Source organism: Grus americana, chromosome 26 (genome assembly GCF_028858705.1).
Source record: "Grus americana isolate bGruAme1 chromosome 26, bGruAme1.mat, whole genome shotgun sequence".
Lineage (NCBI taxonomy): Eukaryota > Metazoa > Chordata > Aves > Gruiformes > Gruidae > Grus > Grus americana.
Window position 1 is genome coordinate 2,768,465 of NC_072877.1, and position 26,794 is coordinate 2,795,258.

The following is a 26,794-nucleotide window of genomic DNA, read 5'->3' on the forward strand; positions in this document are numbered from 1 at the left end:
CGTGCAATTCCTCCCACGCACCCCTGCAGCGGGGAGCGCAGATCAGCTGGTAGGTCCCCGTTTGGGTGGGCTCCCCTGCCTCCCCCTCCACCTCCGCCCCCCCCCGCCCCCCCCCCCCGGGGCGCAGCTCCCGGGCCCGGCGGAGGGGCGGAGAGGTGCGGGGAGGGCCGGGGCGGGGAGGGGACGGGCGGCACCGCCGGCTCTGCCCCTTCTCCGCCGCCGGGGCTCGGCGGAGCGCAGCCGCCCCTCGCCTCGCCTGGCCCCCACACCCCCCCCCCCCCACCCCCCCATACCCCGCCGCCCCGCTCCCCGCCCCGGCAGCCAGGAGCTCGGCACAAGCCGCCGGGAGCCCGGCGGAGCGCGGTGCCCGCCGTGCGCGGAGCGCGGAGCCCCGGAGCGCGGAGCCCGGGCGGGGATGCGGGAGGCGGCGGGTCGCGCTGCCCGGCGCAGCGGCTGAGGGCCCCGGCTCCGCGCCGGGGGGAGCGCACATCACATCCCCCCCCCCCCCCCCCCTCCTCTTTTGCAGCCCACCGTCCTCGCCCGGATTTGGGATCTACCTAGCCGCCTTGGGAATTATATTTTTTTGTTCCCCTCGTTCTTTTTTTTTTTTTTTTTTTTTTAAATTTTGCACACGTGGAGGAACGCGTGGATTTACTAACATGATCTTGGCAAACGCTTTCTGCATCGTCCTCTTCGTAGGTGAGTGGTCCCGGCGGGGATGCCCGCAGGCCGGGAGGGCTGCTTGTCGCCTGGCCGGGCAGGATGGCAGAGGTGGCGTGTCCTTCCCCTGGGTGGGGGGCTGCGGGGGCTGGAGAGAGGGACCGGCGCTCCCCCGAGATGGGCACCGCTCGGTCTGCATCGGGAGAGGGATAGGGCGAGACAAAGATTTTAACTAGGGGCAACTTTATTTTCCTCTCGAACTTAAAACGGGGGTGGGGTGTGGGGGGGTGGGGGTGAACACGGGCACAACACGGGGCGACCCCCGCCTCTGGCACCGCACGGCCGCGATCGCGATGCCGGGGAGCGGGCAGGATCAGCGATCGGCGTGCGGCAGCAAAGCCCTGTTCGTCTTTGATCCCCTCTCTCCTTGTCAGCATACGTGGATTTGCATTTCGGAGGATATCTACCCCTCTCCTCCCCCGCCCCCCCCGCCCCACTCGTGTCTCCCAGCGCCCTCCAGCCGCTGCTGCCGTGGCTGCCCCCCCCCCCCCCTTTCCTGCGTGTGCCTGGGAACTCGGCATGGAGAATCGGTTCTGAAAGTTGAGCTAATTGCATGTGTGTGTGCGTGGGGAATTGCTGTCCCCTCTGTTGCAATTCGTGCGTGTTGCTTTAGATCATGTGTGAGTTATTTAGGAGCTCCTGTCTCTGCCAGGAAGAAAGCTTAACATTTCTAGGGCAGCCTCCTACAGAGACGGGGAAGGTGCAGCCAAAAAAGGGGAGAAGTCAGAGATCGTGGTGGGTCTGGGGTGAAAAGGAAGCAAATGAGAAAGGTCCGTTATTTTCCTCCTTCGAGGCTGGTACACGCAGGACCGTGACTCGGTCGTGTGCCGTGTCACGCTCCAGATGCCGTGACGGCAGCGCCCGCGCCCCGCTGCCTCTCCACGGGTGCCTGCGTGTGTGTGATCCCCAGCACACTGCAGCAGCGGGTGCCCGGAAAAACTCTGCTGAGCTCGGCTGGAGTGGAGGAGCGTCACCCTCCTGCGAGGCCAGGGAGAAGGGACAGGCAGCTGCTGAGGGAGACTTGAAGGTTGGCAGAGCAAACCTCCCTCCAGAGCATCCTGCGGTGTGGGGCTGGGGGTGCAGGCAGAGGGACCACCATGCATGGGGTGCTCGGCATCCCTCGGGAGCACTGTGCTCCCTGGGGGGGTGACAGGCTCTTCCTCTCCCCCCCTCCCCAGCGCAATCCCTGGCTGGCGAGGGGAAGGGGTGCTGTGCCACCGGGGGGGGGGGGGGCAGCTGGTGCCTCACGGTGCCTTTGTGTGGGGTGGGACACAGGCCTGAGCAGTCGGGGGCTGAGCCCTGATTTCGGGGTGCCCTTCCCTGTGACCTGCCAGCAGCAGAGCATGCCGGGGAGTGTCGGGGCAGGGGGGCACAAGCCCTGCCTTCTGACCAGAGAGAGCAAGGAGGGATGCTCTGCGGGCAGGGTGGGGGGCACAAGTGGGAGGAGATCTGGGCAGGGCAGAGGAAGGGCTCTCCAGCGCTGGCTGGGGGGGGCAGCTGGCCGCTGGCCATTTGTACGCATGTCTGACTCGCTGCTGGACGTCTCACGAGCGAGATTCGGGAGGACAAGGACCTCCAGGATGCCCCATCTAAGGCATCCAAACCCGGGTCCATTCACCCTTGCGGGGGAGATTGCAGGAAAGCAAGACCCTCTGCCCCCTTTCCCGGGTGCCCCGAAGGTTTCATGGGTGCAGGGAGGGAGGCCGGGTGGGGAGGCTGTTCCCCCCCTAGCCAGAGGAGCTACAACACCCCGAGCAGTCATCACCAGGAAGCCGTACCCCCAGATTGAGTGTTAGCACTGGGGTGCCCAGGGGACCTCATCCTGCTGCTTTCCAAACGGCCCCCCCATGACGTGGTGAGGAGCCTGGGAGAGCAGGGTCCAGCGCAGAGGAAGCTCAGCTCTTCACATCTGGGCTCTTCTTTCTGACGAGCCAAAAAACCCCCTTTGTGTGGGATAAAGCGATCACTGCCACAGCGGCCAGGCTGGGAGGCTGCGTGTTCCTGAGCAATTTTTTTTTTTTTTTTTTTTGAGTCAAGTTGTGAGGATAAATATTTACCTCTAAAGCTGCCTGTGTCCAAAGGTCTCTGGCAGGACCAGTAAAAGGAAACATGTATTACAGCTAGAAAAGAGACAACGCAGCCTGATGCTGCTGGGGGAAGCTGCGGGAGCGAGAGGAAAGCGGGCCATCGCATTGTTTGCTGGCTGACTGTCGGAGGCTTGTGCATCTGCCTGCAAATTCTTGCTGTGCTCTGACACCCCGGAGACTGCTGAGGATTAGGTTTAAATTCTCTGCAGATGTTTTATTGATATGAGTTTAGCGAGTGTGTATCTGTGAGGCAATTTCTTTTGGGTAGGAAAAAAAAAAAACAAACCCTCAGCCTGCCCCTCCATCCAAAATCCCCACCTTGCGCCTCTGCGGGGGTCTGTGGAGCTTTACCCGGCTTGGCAGCTCCGGGAGCCGGGAGGGGAGGAGGGCCCCAGGAAAAAACACCGACCCAGCAGCCAGGACTGAGCATGCTGCTGGATTTGGGGGGACCGAGTTGTCCTGTGCAGGCTGTGAACTGCGGGGAAGGGCTGCTTCTGCCCTTCCTCCTCCAGCGGGACGGCTTTGTGCCGTGCCCCGGGGTCTGCTGGCACTCCTGGCTCGGATGCGGTGCGGGATGCTGCAGGCACCCTCCCCGGGCTGCCGAGGGTGCACATAGTGCCCTGCTCTCTGCGAGGCCGTGGGAGCAAGGCAGCAAAAGCCGGGAGGACGAGGCCAGCTCAGCGCCATGCATCCCTGCTGGCTCCCTGGCAGATGGATTTACTGTTGGGCTTCCCATCCCGGCATGAGCAAGTGTCCACCCCAGTACCGGGATGCGTCGCCGAGGGTGCTGGGGCCTCTCACAAGGATGCTCCATGTGGTCCAGCACCTTTTGCATCAGGGTGAGACTGTCTCCCTTCCCTGCCTGCCTGCCGGCACCTCTGGGCCCTGCCTGGGAGGCCCATGGAGCCAGCGGGGAGACAGGAACGCGGCCGGAGGAGAGGCTTCGGACAGCATTTTGGGAAGAGGCTTCACGGCATCGGCTGGAGAAGACCAAATTGGAGCTGAGACCTGGGCTTGCTCCAGGGCAGAGGGTTTGGGGCGAGCACCAGATGGATCTGCAGCTGGGCTGGGTGAGAGCGGCGGAGGAGGAATGGCACACGGTGGAGCTGTGGGATGGCTCTCCATGCCTGGGAGCCGATTGCCCTGGGGCTGACAGCCGCAGCAGGAGCAGGTTGTCCCAGCCGCAGCGCTGGGTGCCTTGGGCTGGGGTTTCCTGGCGTGTAGAGGTGCAGAGCTGGCCCCTTTCTACTCAAAAGCACCAAAGCATCATCCATTTCGTGGCAAAGAGCTGGGATTTATGCCCTGAGGAGCATTTGGGGATGGCTGTTTCTCCTTCACCAGTCCAGGAGTGTGCCTCCACTGCTCGTGGATCCTGCTTGCCTCCCGTGTGGAATATAATCCTGAAAGGCCAAGGAGGGCCTTCCCGAGGGACATCTGCCACCCAAAATTGGATCTAATGTGGGCGGAGGATTCTGCACGTGCTACTGGCTCCCCGGCCAGCCTTCAGACCTCTCCGAACCCAGCGGTGTTTGTTCGGGGGCATGGGCTGCAGACCAGGAGGACGGGATCTGTTCGTGGAGGTGTTTCCACGCAGGGCTGCTGCCCATCCTGCTCCTTCACCCCCAGCATCGCCCCGTCCCTCCCGCAGAACCGTCCGAACCCCGAGCATCCCCGTTCCCCTCCCCGCGGCCCGAGGAGCGTGTCCCGACTCGGCGAGGTGGGCAGAGGCGTGCGTGGCCGCCTGCTCCCGTGGCGGGGGACGGGTGTCCACCCCAGGGTGGGTGGTGGCAGGGAATGAGCCCTGCCTGCGGGCAGCTGCCTGCGTGGGGGAGACACTGCTGGGGCTGAGCACCCGCCAAGCGTGGGAGCTGCCTGCGTGTCCTGATGGGTGGGTGGGTGGGTGGGTGGGGGGGACACGGGTGGCCCTTGTCACATGCCTGTAGGTGTCACTGTCCCCCTGCCATAACCGGCCGAGCGGCCACGGGTGGGAAAGGGGCTGGGAGGTGGAGGTTGGGGTTCGCCGTGCCCCTCTGGCAGCAAGGGGAAGGGGAAGCTGCTCCCCAGGGTGCAGGGGCAGCAGCGGGTGTGGGCATCGCACGAAGCGGGGTCTCCCCCTGCGTCACCCTCCAGGACAGCTAGGGATGAATCCGGGTCCCGTCGTGCCTGCCTTTGCCTGCTCCAGGGCTTTCCCTGCCTGCGGGGGCAAGCGGGCAGCTGGGGGGGTGTCAGGAGTGGCAGGGGGTCCTGCCCGCCCCGTCCCCATCGCTCGGCTGGTGCAGGCATGGGGGCACCCGTGATGGGATGGGCCAGCGGCCTTGCCTGGGATTGACTTGGCAAAAATCTAGTTCAAAAAGCCAAAAGCAAATGAGAAAATTGATAGAAATAGCGTGAGCGCTGAGGGAGTGCCGGGTGGGAAGGGGAGCGCACGGAGCCGCTTGCTGAGGCAGGGTGCAAGGAGCAGGCAGGGGCTGTGCACGGGCAGGAACCGGGCGAGCTGGATGGTTGCCACCCCGAGGGGCGGCTAGCACGGAGGCAGGCAGGAGGCCATTCCCGAGGGGAAGAGTTTGTACTGAGCTGCAGCCAATTCGCAGCCCTGCCAAGCCCGAGCGCTCAAAAACCCATGAGTCAGATGCCCTAAAAATCCTGTGGCGGGCCTGAAAACGATGAGCTGCAAAATAAAAACCAAAGAGCGATGTGCGCAGAGATTTTGGATGGGCTTTCTGCTTCCCTTGACTCTTGAGAGGTCATGCGTGGAGGTTCGTGTCCCCAAGCACCGGGGTTGGAAACACTCTGTATTTGTTTATTTGCCTGTTTGGTTTTAATAAGAAACAGAACGTCCCGTGGCATCACGTAGCTGCAGGAGCGGAGGCGTTGGGTTAACCCTCCACCTTCCCCACCCCGCGCCTTGGGGCACATCACCGCTGCCGGGGTGCCCTCTGACATCCCGCTTGCTTTTTGAGGCCACCGGCTGAATTTTGCCGTGTTTGGCAGCCCGCAGTGGGGTTATGGCTGGGGACGCATCCAGGCCAGGATTAGGCATGGTGGAAGGATGCTCTCCCTCTCTAGAGCAGCCCGAGGGCAGCTCTAATGCTGGGGACCCGTTGGGGAGTGTGGCCGGGGCACGGGCTGATGTGTGGGGTCCCCGGGGAGGGGATGCAAGGTGTTGGCACCTCCTGGTCGCCCTCCCTCACCTCTTTCTGCCCTCGTCTCTCCTTCCGCTGCCCCTCGCCCAGATGAGATCCTCCGCTCGCTGGCTGGCCCCCCATCCCCACCGGGGCAGGACCCCCATGGCTGGCGGGTGCCTGTGGACTGCGTGCGAGCCAACGAGCTGTGCGCGGCAGAGCCCAGCTGCAGCTCCCGGTACCGCACGCTGCGGCAGTGCCTGGCCGGCCGCGACAGGAACACCATGCTGGCCAACAAGGAATGCCAGACAGCCCTGGAGGTGCTGCAGGAGAGCCCCCTCTACGACTGCCGTTGCAAGCGAGGGATGAAGAAGGAGCTTCAGTGCCTTCAGATCTACTGGAGTATACACCTCGGGCTGACCGAAGGTACGGGGCAGGGCTCTGGGGGGGTTGCAATGGGGCGGAGGGTGCTGGAGGAAAGGTGGTCCTGACCCACCTCGAGGTTGGGAAGCTCCGAGGGCACCTCGCTGCTCTGGTAAAAATGGGCTGAGCAGTGCCCTGGGCTGCACGGGCACCCCAGGCAAGGCAGGCAGCCCCCCCTTTCTCGGAGGATGGTGATGGGGGCCGAGCTGAGAGCTGGTCTGCCCAACGTGGGCGCGTGGCAAGGGAGAATCAGGCTGGGGGCTGCCTTTGCAGCAAGAGCTGATCGCTGTCGTGGCAGAGCTGTCGTGCCCGGGCGTCTGGGCACCTGTCCTGGGCTTTGCACCTCGATACCAGCTATGGGGATCTCTCAGGGTGCAGAGGTGCCTCCTCGACCCCCCCCAGCCCCCCGTTAGCCCTTGCTCTGGTGGGGTTTGTGGGCTGGGGAGCGGCAGGGAGGGCTCACTGGGCTTTTGCCTTGTGGAGAGGCGATGCACCAGAGCCTGCCGTAATTGCAGCCTGGTGAAGGAGTAAATCAGAGGCTGGAGCAGCGCAGGTAATTGAAATTGGATTTTGCTAGCCTGGGGCTGGTTTGTTCATTGAAGGCAGGATTATCTACTGCCTGAAGGCAGGGGGAGGCAGTGGGCTTCACCCCCTGACCCTTGTCCCTCTGCAGGGGCTGGGGCTGCCCCGGGGGCTGGTGCTGCTGGTCCAGGGCTGCAGAGGGGCATTGTACTGGGCTCAGAGGAAGGAACCGGCTGTGAGGGGCTCAGCTGAGGCTGCTACCAGTGCTGGTGGGATTTGCTTTGCTGTCCTGTGGGCTCTTCCCCCTCCTGCCACCCCTGCACAGCTCTGCCAGCGCCCAGCTGGCCCCAGGCCGGAGGGGAGCATCGGTTTAACAGTATAGATCCCTTTAATGGGCTTACGACTGGCTCTGCACGTGGAAGCTCTTAAATCCAGCTTCAGCCTGCGCAAACCTGCCTGTACCAGAGCCACCGGGTCGTGGCACGGTCCTTGCAAGGGCACGTGCCCGCCTGGCCGGTGACAGCTTGCAAACGGACAGACCTTCGGCCAGCCATGGCACCAAGTGTGTTGGCATCTTGACCCCGCTCTCAGCAACGATTTGGGCCTGTAAAAATGCCTGTTCCTCTGCTGTTTCATTACCCCAGCCGAAAGCCACCTCCTTTAGCTTCGTTTGATGGAGCCTCCATCCCTGGCAGCCACGTTCCCGCAGCGGGTGCAGGTCTCTGGTCTCCCTCCCGAGCTGGGATTGAAGCCGGAGGAGGTGGTGGTGGTGCTGGGGGGGCTTTGGTTGCAGCGGCAAGTATGTGGGGAGCTGTACGCCAGCACACAGCCCCCCGGGTGAAATTGCCTACAAATCGGGGTCAGTGCAGGGATTAGTGAGTCCAAAACCAGCCCAGAGCAGGAATTACTGTTTAATTGTTCTCTACCCCTCATTAGCAGCCTTCATTCAGCAATTTCAGGGGGCTTTGCAAACGTGAATGAGGGATGCTTTACTGCTTGATGGGTACTCGGGGACCTGTACCTGGAGGAGGAGGAGGAGGAGGTGGGAAGAGAGGTGATTATACCAAGTCTTGAGGAGAGCTAGAAGCTTTGGGGAGATACAGCGGTTCATAGCTTTAACGTGCATAAACCAGGGAGTGTAAAAGCTATGGGGAGCCCAAGGTAGACCCCAACTTTCTGCCTTTCAACAAGGATGCTGTGCCCGGTGGCCTCCCGGAGCTAGGCTGTCCCTGCCATTAAGGAGGACTGCTTTCACTCCAGCCTCATTCCTGGAGGTTAATTGCATCTCAGCGAGCTCAAGAAAAGTCCACTGCCCTTTTAATGCTCAGTAATATTCCTAGCAAGCAGCGAGGTTCAGCTAGTATTTAATTATTTAGTGCATTGGCAAAGCAATATACCGGGAGGTTACAGTGTTTCCTAAATGCACTTTAATAAAGGTGCTATTTGTCATCGGAGCATTAAGGAAACCCGGCTGGGCGAAGGGGGTTGGCCTGAAGCGGGAGGACTTTGCAGGCTGCCCCGAGCGCGTTTCCTGCCCCCACGCAGCATCGCCCAGCATCACCCTGAGAACGGTGGCAAGGCCAGGCGCGGGGTGATGGGCTGAAACTCCACAGCTGCTGGAGACAGCCCAAGCTGGCATCCCTCCGGGGTTTCCCTGGCCAGCCACCCAGCTCTGCCTTCCCCAATTTCCAAGGAAAGGCGCTGAGGAGCTGCTGGGCTTGGAGCGAGCCCTCCCGCATTGCTCCCCGCCTCCTAATGAGCTTGTTTTCCAGCACAGGGTTTCAAGTGGCTCCTTAATTACACGGGATAAATGCTGCTGCCTTGGGCTAATAATAACTCGGTAGAGCACGCGTGGGCTGGAGTGGTCGGGGCTGCCAGGGTCCGTCCCCGGGGCAGACCAGGCTCAGCAGCAGCGAGGGCACCCAGTGCGGGCAGGGATCCTGCCGAAACGGCTGCCAGGCACGGCGGAGATCGATGCTCGGGTCTGCTGGTCAGCCTCTACTGGGGCTTTCAAAGTCCAGGCATTGATTTTTATTTTTAAATTTTTTTTATTTTGGTTTTTTTTTTTTTTTTTTCTGTGGCTGCTGGGGTTTGAGGAGAGCGTTTCCTCTCCTGAGAGCCGTGGCCGGCTCTCCTGAAATCAGCCTCTTCTGGAGCTGCACAGAGGGCAGGCAGTAAAACACGTGAATTTGCACTGAACTCAGAGGTGGGAGAGAGGGGGTTTGCCCCCAGCCTGGGGACAGACGGACCGGACCGTGCTCAGGTTCCCTCCGGGAAGTGCGGACTGGGAGGGATGAGCCCCTGGGGTGCAGTGTGGGTGGGTCAGTGGTGGGGATGCTCAAACGATGAGGCTCTCCGGTCGGGTCTGTATCCCCCCACTGAAATATTTCCATTTCCCAAAGTGCATCAGAGGCAGAGAAGAGCAGAAAACAATCTTTACAGTGTTTTTTTTAGGCAAAAGCTTTTTTTTCTTTTTTTTTTTTTTAAAAACAACAACAAAACAATCCAGTGCTGAGTAGAGACCCTAAAACTTTCAGCTTGCAGCTGGCCCAGACTCTGCGGATGTAGTCATGAAACATGGACCTTTCAAATCTAAGTTCCCTCAACTTTTGAGGTCATTTTGAATGCGGCCGCTGCCAAACCTGACCTGCATAAGGAGCTGAGCTTGTGGCAGGACCCGATTGTCAGGCAGCTGCAGGCAGCAGCGCAGACCTGCCTGCCCTGCCGCAAGCTCCCAGCCAGCAAGAATTAAGCTGAGTTTTGTCCAAAATGGGCTTTTCCTTTTGTTGCAGGGCAGTGCCTTAAATGCTTTTTGGTTTTTGCCTTCCCAAATCGTAGATCGCCACGCCGGGGGTGTGCTCGCGCCCGGCTGTAGCCTTGGTGGTGGCTGGGGTTATTCACTGTGTTTTTTAATTTGTTTTTTTCTCTCCTCTTTCTTCTCTCCCACTCCAGGAGAAGAATTTTATGAAGCTTCCCCCTACGAGCCGGTCACCTCTCGTCTCTCTGATATATTCAGACTTGCTTCAATTTTCTCAGGTAATAAAAGCAACACGCTTCCGCTGTTTTATCTTCTCTTGCCCGTGAACGGAGACCTGTTACCGAGGAAAACCTGCAGCTCCTTCCCCCATGGTTTGGTCCTTTGCTCCTCCAGTTCCTGTGGCCACACTGAAATTCCTCCTGCCCATCTCTTCTCCCTGTCACCCCAGACCTGATGCCTCGAGCATCCCTCGGCGGGCAACACGTGCCCCCCCCCCCGCAGCCGGCCGGGATGCCGATGCCTGGCAGAGGGGAGCGATGTAGGGGCTGGTTCCTGAGCGCTGCCGGGGTCTGATGGACTTTGGGACAGATCCTCTCTGTTTCAGACCTTCCCGGTGGGATCAGACGTTGTGAGCCCCAGCTGAGGGGGGTGCTCGCTTTGAGCCCCTGCCAGGCAGTGATGGCAGAGCCACGGGCAGCAGCCTCCTCCTCCGGGTTCCTATTCCCCCCCCAGGCTCTGATTTAGATTTTTTACCTTTCGGACTCAGTTACCTCCAACCGCGGGTTTATATCCAGTAGCTGAGGTGGGCTGGAGAGCCCGTGATTCCCTCCTTTGTCTTGCCGTGTCCCCTCATGCAGGGGAGGAGGGGGAGGCGCAGGCACGGCCCGGGCTCTGGGGGACACACACCGGACCCTCCCGCTGCCCATCCATCGCTCGATGTAAAGCGTTTTGTCTTCTGGAAGATTTGGGACCGTCAGGAGGCCCCGTGTGTGGGGAAGCCGGGGTGGTCCCCATTCGCTGTCCCTCCCCGGGGCAGCCGGCCTCGAGCCGAGCTGCGGGATGCTGCTGGGAGAAGGACACTGAGCCCTTCGGAGCATCTCTCTGCCTCCACATCCTCCTCTCGGGAACCCAAACTCCACCACCATCCTCAGGAACTTTTTTTTGCCATCTATTTCCATGACAACCCTCGGTGCTGCCACCCCCCACCCCCACCCACCCACCCACATCCCCCCTTTTTCAAATTAGGTCACGCAATGCTTTGGCTTCTCCCTGCTCTTTCTCCTCTTAACCCTTTCCCCGAGAGCCACCTGCCACTGCGGGGGTTTGGGGGTCCCTGTGTCCCCAGACCTGGTGGGGTGCACGTGGGCAGAGGGTGCTGGCACCCCGGGGACCCCGCAGTGATGCCGTGCCCCCCTCGGCTGTGCAGCCCTGCCCGCAGCCACCCCGGCTCGCGTGGGGACACCTGGGAGGAGGGCTGTGACGCTGCATCCCCTCGCTGCCATCACCCGCCAGGTTTTAACTCCTGGAGCGAATTTGCCAGGCTCCCTCCCGGGGAGCTTAGCACCGGTTCAGGATGACGATGCCACCCCCTCCCGTCTCCCGCCCGCCTTTTTGGATTACATTAGCGTCAAGGAAATATTTTAGCTGCTGGAAAGTATGAAAAGCAAAGTGTCTGGAGTGGGGGATTAAATGCTCAGGGGTTGATTTATTCATAAAAGCAAAGCGAGAGGAGAAGGAAGCCTGTCTGGCAATTTTGGGGCTGGGGGAAGAGGGAGGGGAATGGCCATAGTTGTGCTCCAGAGATGCGCTGCGGCCATCGGGGTGGCCTTGATGCTTCCTCCACACCTTCTCTGTCCCCCTCGCTCAGGGCTGGAGTGGTGGGAGCGGGCGAGCGGCTGCCCCCCGGGACCCCCAGCCCTGACCTGGAGCCCGAGCGATTGAAGCAAATGAGCTGTGAGTGTTGTTCCTGGATAACAAGGCTTGAGGCAGAGCGCTGCTAATTGCCTGTGGGGATAGCGGAGGAATTACCTTACCTTTCTAGAAAGAAGGGGCTGTGTAAGCGAGGAGGGGGGCGATGCGCGCTGCTGTGCTCTGTCTGCTCCTGCCCTCCATGGGCAGCCTGCCGGGACCGGGGCGGGGGGGCTGGCAGCACCCCAGCCCTCCCCACGCACCGGCCTTTGGGCTCCCGGACCCCCACCCACGGCGCAGGGCATCCCGGGGCGGTGGTGAGGATGCTCCGCGGTGCCAAGGGGTGCCGGATCCTGCCCTGCGGAAACCACAGCCTGCGGGGAAGAAGGAAGAGGCTCCGGTTGGGAAGCTAGCCCCCACGCTGCGTTTCTGCCCACATGGGCACCAACACGGGGCAGCAGCACCCACGGAGGGGGTGGGTGTCAGATCCCCAGACTCGGCCCGTGCTGCACGGCATGGAGCGGGCTCGCAGCAGCTCTGCCTTCCCCATCCTCCTCCTCCTCTGCCCCTGACCCCGTCCTGCGGGGAGGCCAGGCAGAGCCAGCTAAGGGGACGGCTGGTGGCACCAGGTCTCCCAGCGCGGTCCCCTCCCCGGCTCCTTGGCCCCCGTTTCCTTCTCGCCTCATGAAATTTTCATGCTTTTGCTTTATTAATGAGCTCCCCAGAAACCCTGTGCTTTCAAGCATCGGCTCTATTAAAATGCATCCAGGTCCCTGCAGGTCTCGGGCAGGGCAGGAGCGATGCTCCGGGGGATTAGACAATAAGCCGGCACTTTGCACAGATCCTGCGTTTGTACCGGAGAGCCGCCGCTGTCGGCCGCTCGCAGGGCTCGGATCCGGGGAGGCTGCCAGTGCACCCGGGTGCAGAGGGTGCTCAGTGCACCCCCCACCCCCCCCCAAAACCAGGAGCTGGTCTGGGCAAGGAGAAAAGAGAGCCATGTGCCCCCCCCCCGGCCTCTGCAAGCTTCTTTTTCCCCTTCTGCTCCTCTGGCATCAGTGTCACGAGCTGTCTCCATCCTCAGCCCTCAGCCGGAGGGACCCCGTAGCACCGTCCGGGCTGGGGGGGTTCCTGTTGTGAAGTGGTAATTTCTACCCTGTCGCATCCTTGGGGAGGGCGTGAAGCCCTGAAGGACTTGTCTTCACCTCCTTTCTTCCGAACAGGAGCAGGGAGGAGGAGGATCCCCCCCAGCGCAGCACCGGTTCATGCTCCGACCATCCATCAGCTCAAACGTCTCTCTTAGCTCCGGCGACCTTCTTGCCTCTTGCACTATTTTTCAAGGCAGATCTACTTATAAATCATATATCATAAGAAGTGTTCGCTTTCCGTCTGCCTTATCGAACTCCCCTGTCCCCGGTAGATCTCCGCGGGCGGTGTTCATCACTGGGATGACACGTTTGGCATTTCGAGAGCTCTCTCCGAACAGCTTTACCCCCCTCCCCGGCTCTGGGGTCTCATGGCATCGCAGCGCAGCCGGGGGGTGCTTGCCCTGGGTAAAAGGGGCTGCGGGGACCCCAAAGTCATCACGGCACAGGTCGGGACCGGTGCAGCTGCAAACGTGTATCCCCCCACCCCGGTCAGCATGGCGTGGGTTGGGTTTGCATGGGATGGCACTGCGGGGGGAACTTCCAGTGTCACCTTTTAACTGGGACCCGTTAACGTGGGCGGTGCCGTGCTGGCGGCTCCCGGCTCGGAGGCTCACGCCGAGTGGGATGGGACTGTGGGAAAACGAGACAGAAGTTGGGTCCCGTGCTGCAAACAAACCCCCCAAAACCGCCGCTCGCCTGCAGGGCGGCCCCCGTGGGCAGCTGGGGGAGGCGGGGGGGTGGCAGGGAGGGGAGATGCTCGCCCAGGCAGCTGATTGCCATTTGCTAATTAGCAGGGCCCTACAAATATGTCTGTTAGGAAGCCCTGCTCCGTGCCGTCGTTTGTCTTTGCCAGTGGAAGCTGGGAGGCAACAGAGGAATCCATGGACTTGGCTGGGCTGCGGAGGGGAGGAAATTAGGGATGAGATGGCTGATGCAGTCAGGTGGCTTCTAAAATAGCACCTGGGCTGCCAAGGGTGATCCATCATTTTGACAAAAAAAAAAAAAAAAACCCTAAAAAGAAGAAAATTCAGCGTTTGTTCCCGTGCGGTGGTTTGGCTTTGTCCGTCCTCTCCCTGTTTATTTGCTGACGGATGGGATTCCTGGGGGACATGGGGGATCTGGCTGGTGTGGGGCAGGTGGCTAGTGCCTGGCTCAGGTGGCAACCTTGTCCCCATCGTCCCTGCCTGGGCAGTGCTCAGCCCTGGGGGGGGGGGGTGTGACCTGGTTTTGGGGAGCCCCAGAAGAGGATGCGGGAGCCAGAGGGGCCCTGTGCAGCTTGGAAAATTATTCTGCTTTGGAGCAGGCTGAATAATTAATAATTATTCTTTGAATAATTGACAAGAGAAAAAAAAAATATTGCAAATTCATGGCATGAATTATGCACTGAAGACTGTTTGACCAGGTCCCCTGCCGCAATCGGTGCATGTTGACCCTTTCCGTGCTGGAGGAGGACCTCCAAATCATGCAGGGTGGTGGGGTTGAAGGGGGGCAACCGCAGTGATGCACCCAGCCCCCTCCCCGCTGCCAGCTGGGCAGGGACGGGCCGTGCCGGAGATGCCAGGGGTGACACCAATGCCGGACCCCTTCCCCATAGCATCTCCCCAGCTTGAGGGCATCTCCCCATCCCTCGGTGTCACGCTCACCCCTCGTCCCTCTCGTTCTCCGGGCAGGAATGGACCCCGCCACCAACTCCAAAAGCAACCACTGCCTTGACGCGGCCAAAGCCTGCAACCTGAACGACAACTGCAAGCGCCTGCGCTCGGGCTACATCTCCACCTGCAGCAAGGAGATCTCCGCCACCGAGCACTGCAGCCGGAGGAAATGCCACAAGGCTCTGCGTCAGTTCTTCGACCGCGTCCCCAGCGAGTACACGTACCGCCTCCTCTTCTGCTCCTGCAAGGACCAGGCTTGTGCCGAGCGCCGGCGGCAAACCATCGTCCCCTCCTGCTCCTACGAGGACAAGGAGAAGCCCAACTGCCTGGATCTGCGCAACACGTGCCGGACGGATCACCTCTGCCGGTAAGGGCTGCGCCGGGCTCTGCGTCGGCTTCTCCCAACCCTTCCCGGTGCCGGGGGGAGACCCGCAGACCGTGCAGAGGTTCGTATGGGTTCGTGGCCAGGTTTGTGGTGGTCTCTTGGTTGCACGGCCCTGTTCCAAGTTTATCGGTTGCACTTGCCGGCTGGGTCTGCTCCGGTAACGGTTGTGTTCTGTGCGTAACGTGGGGCGGAGTTAATGGGTTTTGGCTACTCATTAGCACCGGTTCAGGATGACGATGCCACCCCCTCCCGTCTCCCGCCCGCCTTTTTGGATTACATTAGCGTCAAGGACATATTTTAGCAGAGGTTTGAGGGCTGAGACACGGCCTTGAGTTGGTTCCCCTTTGCTGTGGGGTGAACCTGTGGGTTTGTGCAGGGCTGCGTGTGGTTTGCAAGCACGGGGGGCTGCCAACCGAGCCCCCCACCCCAAGCTTTGAAACCCCCAATGCAAAACCACGTCTCTGCCCTTCCCCATGCCTGGCCCCGGAGGCTGCAGTGGGGCAATGCCCTCCGGCAGCGCTCAAAGTGGGGCAGAACAGCAGGGACAGAGATGCTTTTCTGCTGTGAACGGTGGAGCTGAGTCCCCGGGGACCATGCCGGCTCTGTCCCCACCCGGGACTGCTCCGTCTCCCCAAGCTGTGGAGGGGGGGTGAATGTGCAAAAGCCGCCGTGGCATCGGGAGCACCCGCGCCCTGCAAGCAGCAAAATCCCTCGGCGTGCTTTCAGCATCCCCAGTGAAACTTCACAGCTGGTGAAATCCACTGTTTTCCCCGTGGTAGAGCAGAGTCGGGAGATCAGGCTTTTGTTCCGTTATGAAACTCATTATTCATATAGAAAAAAACCCTCCTGTCACCCTCCGGGGGCTGGATCAGCCTCATAACGAATATGTTTCCTATGAGGAGGAGGGTCTTTGTGCCATCAAGGTGATGGAGTTTCCCAGAGCCCGTTGGTGAAATAAATAAATAACACAGCTTCAGGTCCTCCTCTGGCTGCAAGCGAATGTGTTTGAAACGTGGGAATGTGGCTTTTTATCAAAAAGTAATACAATAAGCCAATGTCTATGAATAAAAGATACCAGGGCTGCGCTGAGTCGTGGCCAAATTAATGGTAGCACCTCTCCGTCAGCGGGCCTGATGCTCGCTCAGACATTAAATGCTGCGGATGCACCCGCTCACGGAGGGGAATAAACCTGCGTTAGCAGCGCGTTGGGGGGGACCGGAGGGGCCACGGAGCTGCCGAGCATTAATTATAAGCCTGTTCCTGCACAAAATGAAATTCCACCAGAAGGAGGTGGAGCGGCAAAGGGGTAAGCGCGTGGCAGCTGCTTTGGCTGTTTGCTCCAAGTTGGAAACGTGGTTTTCCAGCAGCAGCGTGGATGTTGCCTGGCTGGGGAGAGGCAGCCCCGGCCGGGGGCTCTCGCTTTGCAAAGCACCCGAATCCGACATTTATTTATTTATGCATCCAGCTTTGGGCGTTGGTTTGCAGAGTTTTGCCTTAACCTCGTCCGGTCTCTCCCCGTGACGGGGTGCTGCGGGGCCGTGCGTGGATGCACTCCTTGGATCTGGGCTTGCAAGAGAAGGTCCCATCCCATCCACTCCCTTCCCGCAGTTCTGCCCTGGGGGGGCTCCAGCAGTGCTCCCCAGGCTCAGGCAGGTGGGTTTGCTCCAACCCCCCATTAAAAGCATTTCCAGTACCCAGTCTGCAGCACTGGGGCATGAGAGGGGTTAAGAGCAGAGCCTGCAGCGGGGAGCCCGTGCCCAGGGCTGCTCTGAGATGCTGCCACGCTCCAGCAGCTCGCTTGACCTCCTTGTGTTTGCAGCTGCAGAAGTGTTTAGAAGCGGTGACCTGCCTGGGGTGAGCCGTGCCCAGCACCTGAGCTGAGCGGGGAAAAAAATAAGCATTTTTCTCTATTGATGTTGCATTGCAAGAGAGAGAGCGTCTGGCTTTTTTTTCCCCCCGGCTTTTGGGATGGGTAACGCAAACTTCTCCGGCAGCTGCTGTTTGTGCCTCCTCAGAGGGTTTTGACTGATGCGGAGGTGCCGTGTATTTAGGGTGGGTTTGCTTTGGTGCCAGGGGGTCTCATTCAGCGGTGATGCAGAGGGACCTGCTGCGGGCTTGGAGCTGCTGCACAGACAGGGCTGCACCCAACGCGGGGGTCTGCAAGCTCTGGTGCGTGGCTCCAGGACCCCTTGAGATGCTGCTGGTCCAGCTCCAGGGGAGCAGCTTGTGCTGCTCTTCTGCAAAAGCCTGGCGAGGTTTGCATCCGTGCGCGGGCAGGGTGGGTTTGGTGGCTTGGTGTCCCCTTTGCCGAGTGGCTCTGGGCTTGTGTTGCAGGAGCAGGGTGGTCTGCAGGGCTGCCCGGTGCTGGGGGGGCCTCTCCTCTCTCTCCCGCATCTCCAAGGCCCCCTGCGTTTATAAATAACAAAGCATTGGCAGGCAGCCGGTGCCAAGATCATCACCAGGTGCTGGGAACGTGTATAAACAGAGCGTGCAGGCTTTGTCCTCCTTCCCCCGGCATCTGCACCCACCAGCCTCCACCCCGGGCACGAAACCCCTCCGTGTGCTGCCGTCCCGAGCCCCTGCCTGCAGGCAAGGCAGGGCTGGGGTCTGCCCTGGGGTCTCCCCGTCGATGCCTGCGCTTATCGGGTCGGCATCGCAGACTGGAGCTCGTCCTCTTTATCTGCAGACGGGACTGGCAAGGGCATTGAACTCAGAAGCAGATCGGCAAGCTGCTCCGAAACCCAGCGGTGACAGGAGATGAGATAATGTTCCTGCGCGGGCTGCGAGCGTAATTAAGCCTCTTGGCTGAACGCCTAATGAACGGTGAAGCCCTTGGTACTGGGATAGGACTTTGCGGGGAGGTTTTTGCTGCCATCTCGCTGCGGTCAGTGCCGAGCTGGGTGCGTAGGGATGTTCCTCATAGGGGCTGCTGCTCCTGTGGGACACGACCCACCCTGAGGTCGCGTTCTTCCTTCCCGAAAGAAGCAGATGAGTTGGAAGAGAGCAAATTAACGGTCCAGCGTGGAAAACAGTCATTCTGGAAGTTTTTATGGCGTTCTGCTGCTCTGGACTGGTGATTAAATGGTCGTTGAACACCAGCCCCTGTCCCAGCAGTGGTCACAAAGCTGGGGAGATAAGAGCCACCAGCTCTTCCATCCCCGCCGATGGAAGGTGATGTTTTCTGAATGCTTTGGGCTGGGGTATTTTAATCAGCAGGCTGTGTCCTGGCACAGAGTGGGCTCCGGATCACCCGGGGGTCCCCACAGCTAGGAGGAGGGTGCTGTGCAACCCCTCCATGTGCTGCACCGCACAGAGAGCCTGAGGGCACGTAGGGGCCAGGATGTGACCCCTGAGCACCCGTGGCATGTCCGCATGGGCTCAGGTCCTGGGGAGCTCAACCTGTGCCCTTCGCGGGAACGGGGTGTAGGATCTGGGTTATTCTGGGCTCAAATCCTGGGCTTTGCTCTGGATGAAGCAACGCGAATGGCCTTGACCTGCGAGGCTGCTAAAAATCCCTGGTGAGATGCCCAAGCCCCTTTGGCCGGCTCCTGCCAGAGCAGGAGCAATCAGGCTCAGATTGCTGCAATTTGTGAAGCTTTTCGTGCCGGGAAGCTTTTCCCAGCACAACGGAGGAGCCTGACAAACTCCCCGAGCTTTGCTTCTGATTGCAATGGACAGGTTTTAGCTCCCAGAATATAAAAACCTTTTGCAAAACACTAACCTCAGCTAAGGGGAAAGGGAAGGAAAGGGGAGAAAAGAGCTGATTTCAGCAGCTGCAGTTTGCTGTATTTTTCATCTTGCATCAGCAAGTCGGGAACACAAATAATCTGGTCTTATATGCTTCAGTGATGCTGGTGCTGAAGAATTTCCCAGCCTCCACTGGCTGTAGCTCCTCAGCATCCAAAAGCAGGGTGATGTTTCATTTGCCTGAGTTTTCTCCCCATTTTCAGTGTATTCGTGGCTGGGAAGGGGGACGGATCTTGCCCAGCTCCTCGCAGGACCCCTGTGCCCACGGGCATTGATGAGGGGCATTTCTGCACGGCAGAAACCATCTCTTTTTGGCTGGGGTTGGGATGCTAAAGCAGGAGCGATACCCCGGGGAGGGGAAGCCTTGCTTCATCACCCAACGACCCACGAGGGATGCTTGGCTCAGGGTGTGTGCGAGGGAAGGAACGGATCCAGGCTGGCTTGGTATTGATTAAACACCAAACATGGGAACAAAACGCTTTTTTTTTTTTTTTTTTTTTTAAACTCACATCCTCGTCTTCACGCTCTTTGTTTAGCGCAGACAAAATGCCATCTATAATGGATGTTTCCTTGATAAACAGCGGAGCGGCAGCTCAACTTTCTCATTACGCCGTGTAATGAGAGCGGCTCAGAAGTACGGCTCGGCTGTCCACAGAGCTGTCTGGGGAGGAGGAGGAGGAGGAGGAGGGGAAAAATGCTCCTGGATTTAACAGCAGCTCTGGAAGCTGGCAGAGAGGAGCAAAGCTCAAGTTTGGAGGGGGACAGGGCAAGGCTGATGGGTCCCCAGGGTGGGTGGTTGCACCAGGGCTGGGCAACCGGGGCTGCAATAACCTGCCTCCAAATCCAACCTTAAATTAGCAAATTTGCAAAGGTCGGTGGCTTTGGCTTCCCGGTATGGGGGGGACAGAAACAGGGGGCTGGGGGTGGGGGGCAGCACCCCCTGGCTACCTTTCCCCTGGGACCCGCATGCAACGGCAGCTGGAAGGGATCTCTGGCAGCCACCTTGCTCAAGGCTAACCGCGCTCTTAACACAATAATAAGTCAATTCGCACTGAATAATTAAATAGAGAGCCTTCATAAGTATTGACTTAATGTGACAGCAAGTCTATACTGACTCAGGGTTTGCTTATGTAAACACAATCTCCTGTTCGGCTTAGTTAGCAGTTCAATGAAATAGAACAGTCCTTCAATTAAAATCAAATGATGCGTGAGTTTAATTCTTCCCTTCTCTTACCGGGTAATGATAGGGTTTGAGCACAGGCAAGAGGATAAAAAAAAAAAAAAAAGTCTTTCAACTGCTGTTATCTGTGATGAATCAAAATGTGGTGTCCTAAAAATACATATGGATAACTAAAGTTCTTAATTAATGGCTCCTAACTTAGCAGTTGGTCTGTTATCTGTTTGTCGTCTTTTTTTTTTTTTTTCTTCTTCCTCTTGCTGGCTTAGCTCCGCTTACTCTAATTTGGGGATTTCTCCTTTGCTTCTGTCTGGTTCGTTCAGGTTTTGCCTCTTTCCTGCGGCCCCATCTCCCTGGACAAGGGGCGGCTTCGGGATGGGGACCAGTGCCCGTCCTATCGAGATGCTGTGCTACAGCAGAGAGATGGTTTTCACTAAAAGTGGGAATAAACCCCTCCTGGCTCATCCCAGAACAGGTGACTTCAGTCTCCAGAGGTGGCAGATAACTTTTCCTGGATAAAACAAATATTTCCATTGATTTTTATTTTCCCCCTCCCCCTGTGAGCTCTTTACCAGCTTTGCTAGAGGGTCATCCAGAAAAGTGGAGTTTTGCTCCAGCTTCCCTCATTTCTTTAGCTGATCCCTGTCCCCAGGGCTCTTTGAATTACCTGGCCGCTATTCCTGGTGTTTGAGGCTAATTTATTTTATTTTTTTTAATCTCAGCATCTCCCGGCTTCGAAAGCATTCATCTCCAGCAGGATGAGCAGGCAGAGCAAGCACTGGAGGAGGATGCCCAGCGGGCCCGCGGGTTTTTCATGTCTTGCTGAGTTTTTTTGCGTGTTGTCGCAGCTTCTTGAACATCCACCGCTCTGCGGGGGGGTGGGGGGGGAGAGGCACGTTTCCGAGCCGCCTCTCGACGCTCGTGTCTATTAAAGCCATTTTTTCTTGGTCCCTGTAAATTGCCTGTGAAAAACACGTCTTGAGTAATCTCCGCGTCTCGGACATTTTCTCCATGAAATATTCAAGAGCCCGATACCGTTCGCTTTGATGGGCGGTGAGTTATTACCAGCGCTGGGCTCGGACTTCTCATAGGCATGCGGTGATGGGAACAATTAGCACCCAATTAGGCACCTTGCATCTGTTCCAGGGATTTTTCTGCTTTAAAAAATTGCAACGAACCAACAAACGGGGAAAAAAAAACCAAACCCCAAACCCCAACCCCAAAACAACAAACAATCAAAAATCCTCTGCTGTGTAGGTAACTTTTAATGTCAGAGCGAGGGTGTCTTGCTGGCAAGCTGCTGCTGAATTCCTGCGTGCTAACAAGGCTGGGAGATGAGTTAGCAGCCAGGAGCTGCTGGGACGGTCCCTGCGGTGATGCACAACATCCCCTAAATGGGGGGGATATATGCGCTGGGGGTATACGTGCACCGCAGGGACCCAGGTCCCCGGGAGGTGTCTGGAGTTGGGCAGGGAGACGGAGAGGTGTTAAAGCCCCCGGATCCCTGGGGCTGCCTCCCCTTGGCGTCGTCCTGGTCTTTTCATCCAGAAATCAAATGTATTTTCTAGATGCACCAAAGAGAATCAGCTTGGAAACCCTTAACTTTAAAATCCAGCACTTGGAGCGAGTTTGGGCTATGATATATGTCTATATATAGTTAATTTTTGTTAATCCCTTTTCATTCTTTTTTTTTTTTTTTTTTTTTTTTTTGTTGGACTTGGAGGCCTTTCAGGAAAATAACGTGCTGGCCGAGCTGCAGCTCCCCGTGCCGTCGTCCTCCTTCCCCATCCCTGACCCAGCTGTCAGCCCAGGTCTGGCGTTTGCAGGCAGAGAGCGGCCAGACCCACCTGCTGCCTCGAGCTGCCAGCCGGCAATTTGGCACCAATTCCTCCTGTTTCTGCTAAGATGGACTTGGCTCCCTCTCCTATTTTTTTTTTTTTTTTTTTTTTTTTTTGCCCCGGGCACTTAAAAGCAGAAATCTGAGAAGCTATGGGCCAGCTCCAGTAAGGTTTATTCCTGGCAGTTAGAGTCTCATCCAGTGACTGCAAACTCATTGTATACAACGGAAAGAGTGACATCTGGCTTGGATATTCTGGAAAGATTACCAGCTGGCTTGTCATGTATTATGAAAAGAATAACATTTGCCTTAGAGGATGCTACAAGCCAGGAGCAGGACCCCGGGGAGCAGCGTGACAAATTTTCGTGGCGCTCGGTGATGAACTTGCCACAGTTCTTTAAGAGAATTGACGTGCCTTCGCCTCTAATTTGGGGAGAGGGGAAATGCTGTCGGAAACTTTATTTATCTCCCGCGGAGGGGAGGAGGAGGGAGTCCAAATACCTTCCTATGGCGGGGATTGCGTGAAAGGAGCGGAGCTGGAGCTTTTCTACTCTGCAATACCCACCCTGGGCTCTTTCTTCTGCTCCCACCTTGCAAAGGGGGAACAAAACCCCTTGGCCCAAGGCTGGTTTTGGCTGCAGGGGGAGGGCTGAGCACTGCAAACGTCCCCAGCAAAGCGTGCAGCTTCGTGCACAGCTCCAGCGAGGGAGGCTGCCGAGAGCCGAGCATCGGTCCCAGGAATGGGTGCGGGACGGGAGCTGCCGGCTTCCCTGTGCCGCTGGCGTGGGGGGGTTTCTTTCTAAATCGCTAGGGAGGAAAATAGATATGGGTCCGGCCAAAATACCCTGTGTATGGGCTTGGGTGAGTCTTGTTTGTGGGAGGAAGGGGAGGGAGAGGCGGTGCCGGTTGCGTTATTGCTATTTATTAGCGTGCAACGTGTAGAAGAGCACGGCGGTGCCCGGGAGTCCTGTCTTCTCGTCGGGAGTGCTTGAATAACCCAGCTGAAGAGGCTGACCTTGCCCTGGAAACTTGCAGCCTGTCGGGAGGCTGTAAGTGGGTCAGGCAGCTGGTGTAAGTGGGAAAATAATCCAGTTCACACCACCGGCAGCCTGTCGGCGGGAGAAAGCTGAGTGCGACCTGCGTGCCCAGCCGCGGGAGGCAGCAAAAAGAAGGTACTGAGGGCATGGGTGGCTCTTGCCAAACCCCTGGCTCTGCGAGGTGATGCTGGGGTCCCCAAAGGACCAGGGAGTCCCCAGAGGAGGCTCAGTTGCTCCGCAGAAGATGGTTGCATCGGTGGCTGTGAAACCCCATCATCTGGAAAAAGCCCCAGTCACGGATGGCTGGAAAGTCTCCAGGAAAGCACTGCATTCCCACGTGGAGCATCCAGTGCTCCGGTCCAGCCCCGAGCAGCTGTGCTTTATTCCCTCTTCTGTCCTTTCCCCAGTACGTAGCCCGGGAAAGTGCCGTGGCCGCCTGGCTGCGGGCTCAGCAGCAGCATCTCTGCTCCTCCCCAGCGCTGCCTGCGTTTCGGTGGTACCTGCCCCCCCCCCCCAATTCCCTTTTAGTGCACTCGATCGGGTGTGATGAAAAGTGCTGGGTGGATGTCGGGTATGCCTTCTACTTCATTCAATCCCTGCTTCATTTGTTCCTCCACTTGATTTGATCAAAACCTTCTGAAAACAAATCATTCCTACTTAAAAAAACCAAACGCATAGTTTCTACCCTTTATTTTCATCAGTTCCTATGGCGTTAGGCCGGTACTGTTGGATGAGTCAATCACCGGTTGGACAAAGATGACATTTAATTAAGAAGGAAAGAAAAGGAAGCTAAAGAAAATAATGTATGCTTCCTTTCTATATGAAGTGTGGGGGAAAAAAAGAGCTGAGGAGATTTTCTGTTGTGAAATGCGAGGTCTCATCTACAGTGTCAGCAACTTGGCTGCTTCGCAGCAATTCCTCGCTGTGATTGAGACCCAGCCTGGGCCACAATTCAGCCTCATGTCTATTCATTTAATGACTGAGTCGATTTGGAAAACTGCTGCCCATCCATCTGTCCACCTGGTCCATCTGTCCATCGTCTTCTACATCCTTCCCATTTCTTTATCCTTCTACCTCGGTGATTCGCTTCATCCCAAGAAAAATCCCCGGGAGCGTCGCGTGGAAAGCGTGGGTTTGTGTCGGCAGAGCCCGATTACACCGATACACCTGGGAATAACTGGGCTGCCATCGCTCCTTGTGCTTTTTCTGCGCGCTACGCCGAGCAGCGAGAGAGGATGAGGAGGAGTAACCAAGCCAGTAATTGGGTTAGGAGTGGAAATCAGCTCCTCTGCCCCTCTTGTCCCTTCTTTATTCCTCCTGGTCCTGCTGCTCCCCGAGTCTGGCAGGAGGGCAGGCAGGGCACGAGCATCTCAGTCCCCGGGGTCTTTGCGAAGCTTCTTTTTGCCTTCTCAGCTGCAAAAGAAGAAAGGAAAACGTAACCCCCAACCTCAGGCATTTTAATTGCGCTCTAAGCTTTAACATTTCAGGGGGAAAATAAAAACAAGCAGTGAAATTTTACAGTCGTGTAATGACGCCGGGAGCAGCGCGGCCAAATGAGGTTGTGAAGTTTATGGTGTGCTCTGCCAGTCGAGCGGCACTTGGAAAGGGCTGGGGAGGTGGGGAGCAGGAAAGGATAGAGAGATGGGGGTCCCACGCTCGGGGGCTCATCCCCAGTGGGGGGGTACCCACCCGTGGGCAGGCACCACCCCCCCTTGCCTGTGACCCTCCGGCAGGCCGGGGCGACCGGCGGCGAGACGAGAAGTTGCACCTCCTGAGTGTAGATCTCATTTAGATCTCCTCTCTCGATCCCATTTATCCTCTTCTCTTGTCTTTAGGGGTTTTTTTGGTTTTTTTTTAATGTTTCTCCTTGCTGCTGCGTTGCTCTGTGCTGGGACCGGTGGTCAAATCCCCTCCCTCTCCCTTTGCTCTTTGCACCCAGGTCCCGGCTGGCCGATTTCCACACCAACTGCCAAGCATCCTTCCAGTCCCTGACCAGCTGCCCCGGGGACAACTACCAGGCGTGCCTGGGCTCCTACGCGGGGCTCATCGGTGAGTGCCGGGGCGTCGGGATGGCGAAGGGTCTCTCCCACCGCGACCCCTCATCCCTCTTTCTTCTCCTCATCCGGGAACAGGCTTCGACATGACGCCCAACTACGTCGACGCCAGCACCGCCAGCATCACCATCTCGCCCTGGTGCTCTTGCAAAGGCAGCGGCAACCTGGAGGAGGAGTGCGAGAAGTTCCTCCGAGACTTCACGGAAAACCCCTGTCTCCGTAAGGCGCTTCCCCGTCCCCCTCCTCACCCTGCCCCATCACCGCGGGGTGCAGCCCCCCCACCCCATAAACATCTCCTGCCCCCAGGAAACGCCATCCAAGCCTTCGGCAACGGCACCGATGTGAACCTTTCCCCCAAGAACCCCTCGCCCCCCGTCACCCTCCAACCGAAGACAGAGAAGAGCCCTGCCTTGCCAGATGACATCAACGACAGCAACACCATGTACGACACGAGCGTCATCACCACCTGCACCTCCGTCCAGGTAGGACCCGAGCCCGGTCGCTGATGCAAACTGGGGGTACTGGTCTGGACCCTTGGTGGGTCCATCAGCCAGGAGATCGGCTGCAGCCCGTGGGCAGCAGAAAGTCCTGCTCGGTACGCGCCTCTCGGTCTGGATGCGGTGTTGGATCGTGGCCATCCCTGGCAAACGGGGGTCTGGGCACTGCCCCGGGGGTCCGGCGTGGGGAAGGGAGGGAACCGCGTCCTACCCAGCCCCTTCCCTCGCTCAGGGCATCCCCAGGGGGGCTCAGGAACCCCAGACCTCGGGGTGAGACCCCGGGCAGGAGCAGCCCTGGGTGCACATACCTGCCCTAAGTGAGCCTTCCTCCTCTCTCCTCTCCAGGAGCATGGATCGAAGCTAAACAAGTCCAAAGAGCAGAGCCTGTGCTACTCAGAGGTACGTTTGGGGCAGGGGGGAGCGTGGGGAGGGGGGTCCTGGAGCTGTTTCCCACTGCAGATGGCTTGGGAAGGACGTGCCAGACTATCGCTGTCCTGGGGACTGCTGGCTTCGCTGACCGGAGGGCAAAAATAGGTGTTTTCCAAGTTTGGATGATTTTCCCCCAAAAGAACCCTGATGGAACTCTGCTCTCCCCTCGCCCGCAGACCCAGCTGACCACGGACATCATGCCAGACCAGAAGACGTTCGTGGACCAGAAGGCAGGTGGCAGCCAACACTGGGCGGGCCGGATCCTGCCCGTTGTGCCCATCCTCCTGCTGAAGCTGGTGTTATAGAGGGGCGAGGAAGGCAGTGGCCAGCGGGACGGGGACGCTTGCACAAGCGCACACCGGCAGCGCCCGCCGGCACGCTCGCTCTCGCCTCGGTTCCTGCTGCGGCGATGGGGAAGGGAAGGACAGGATCGCCTCGTGCCAGAGACTGAAACGCTCAGAAACACCGGGGATGCTGAGCCTGGGCACGCCGGGTGGCAGGAGGACCCTCACCACGCTGGGAAACTTTGGTGGTTTTCTTCTGATTTTCATTTCCCCCTCCCCTCCTCTCTTTTTTTTTTTTTTAAATTTTTTTTTTGATCTTTTACGGTGCGATGGGTTTCTTTTCCGAAGCAGGAGCCCACAGCTCATGGTAAAACCCCCTCCACGTGCCCCGCAACGGGGGATCCAGAGCTGTGAGCGGCACCGGGGAGGGAAAATGAGCATCGAGCGGAGCTTTGGCAGAGGTTACTTGTGGGACCCATCAGCCCGGGTGTGCTGGGGCGGCCACGGGGATGGCGAGATTTCCGCATCGGAGCATCCCGAAGGATGGACTCGCTGTCGGGAGGCTCTTCTGCATCCTTCGAGGGGACTCGCTCGAGGGCTTGGCATTGTTATTGGGGTTGGTTTGGGTTTGTTTTTTTTCCTTTCCCATGGTTGGTGAGAGTTTTAAAATGGAAGAGAAAAGAAACTACTATTCAAACGTTGTGAGTTTGTCCTGATGTTTTCAATCTGTCACCTGGAGGGGGAGATTTTTCTTTCTTTCTTTTATTTTTTTTTTTTTAATCTTCGTCCGGTCAAATTTGGGTTGAGATCTGACCTGTCAGTGGTTGGAAACCTCTATATGTTCCTTTCTGTTTTCTTTCTTTTATATATACATATATAGTGTATGTATATAGCATTCACCTATACCTACATATATGTATGTATATGCATAACCATATACATCTACAGTGTGGCTTTTTTAATTTCCTTTCTTCCTTTATTTTTAAAAAAAAAAATGCTCAAATGGCGAC

At 58.1% G+C, this 26,794-nt stretch overlaps 1 protein-coding gene across 1 annotated transcript; it reads left to right on the forward strand.

Annotated features, from left to right (window-relative positions):
* The first annotated feature begins 505 nt into the window (after positions 1-505).
* GFRA2 (GDNF family receptor alpha 2) lies at positions 506-26,794 on the forward strand. Its single transcript, XM_054804574.1, has 9 exons — positions 506-699; positions 6,041-6,355; positions 9,827-9,910; positions 14,356-14,704; positions 24,460-24,569; positions 24,653-24,793; positions 24,881-25,056; positions 25,417-25,470; positions 25,677-26,794. Exons 1-9 carry the CDS (start codon positions 660-662, stop codon positions 25,803-25,805), a joined length of 1,398 nt encoding a protein of 465 aa, XP_054660549.1. The 5' UTR covers positions 506-659; the 3' UTR covers positions 25,806-26,794.

What these genes read in the sequence shown, in the direction of transcription:
- GFRA2 (XM_054804574.1), top strand. Translation starts at nt 660, where the DNA reads ATGATCTTGGCAAACGCTTTCTGCATCGTCCTCTTCGTAG. An exon ending in ACACCTCGGGCTGACCGAAG is followed by an intron (nt 6,356 to 9,826) that starts GTACGGGGCAGG and finishes CTCCCACTCCAG; the next exon opens with GAGAAGAATTTTATGAAGCT. An exon ending in CTCCTACGCGGGGCTCATCG is followed by an intron (nt 24,570 to 24,652) that starts GTGAGTGCCGGG and finishes ATCCGGGAACAG; the next exon opens with GCTTCGACATGACGCCCAAC.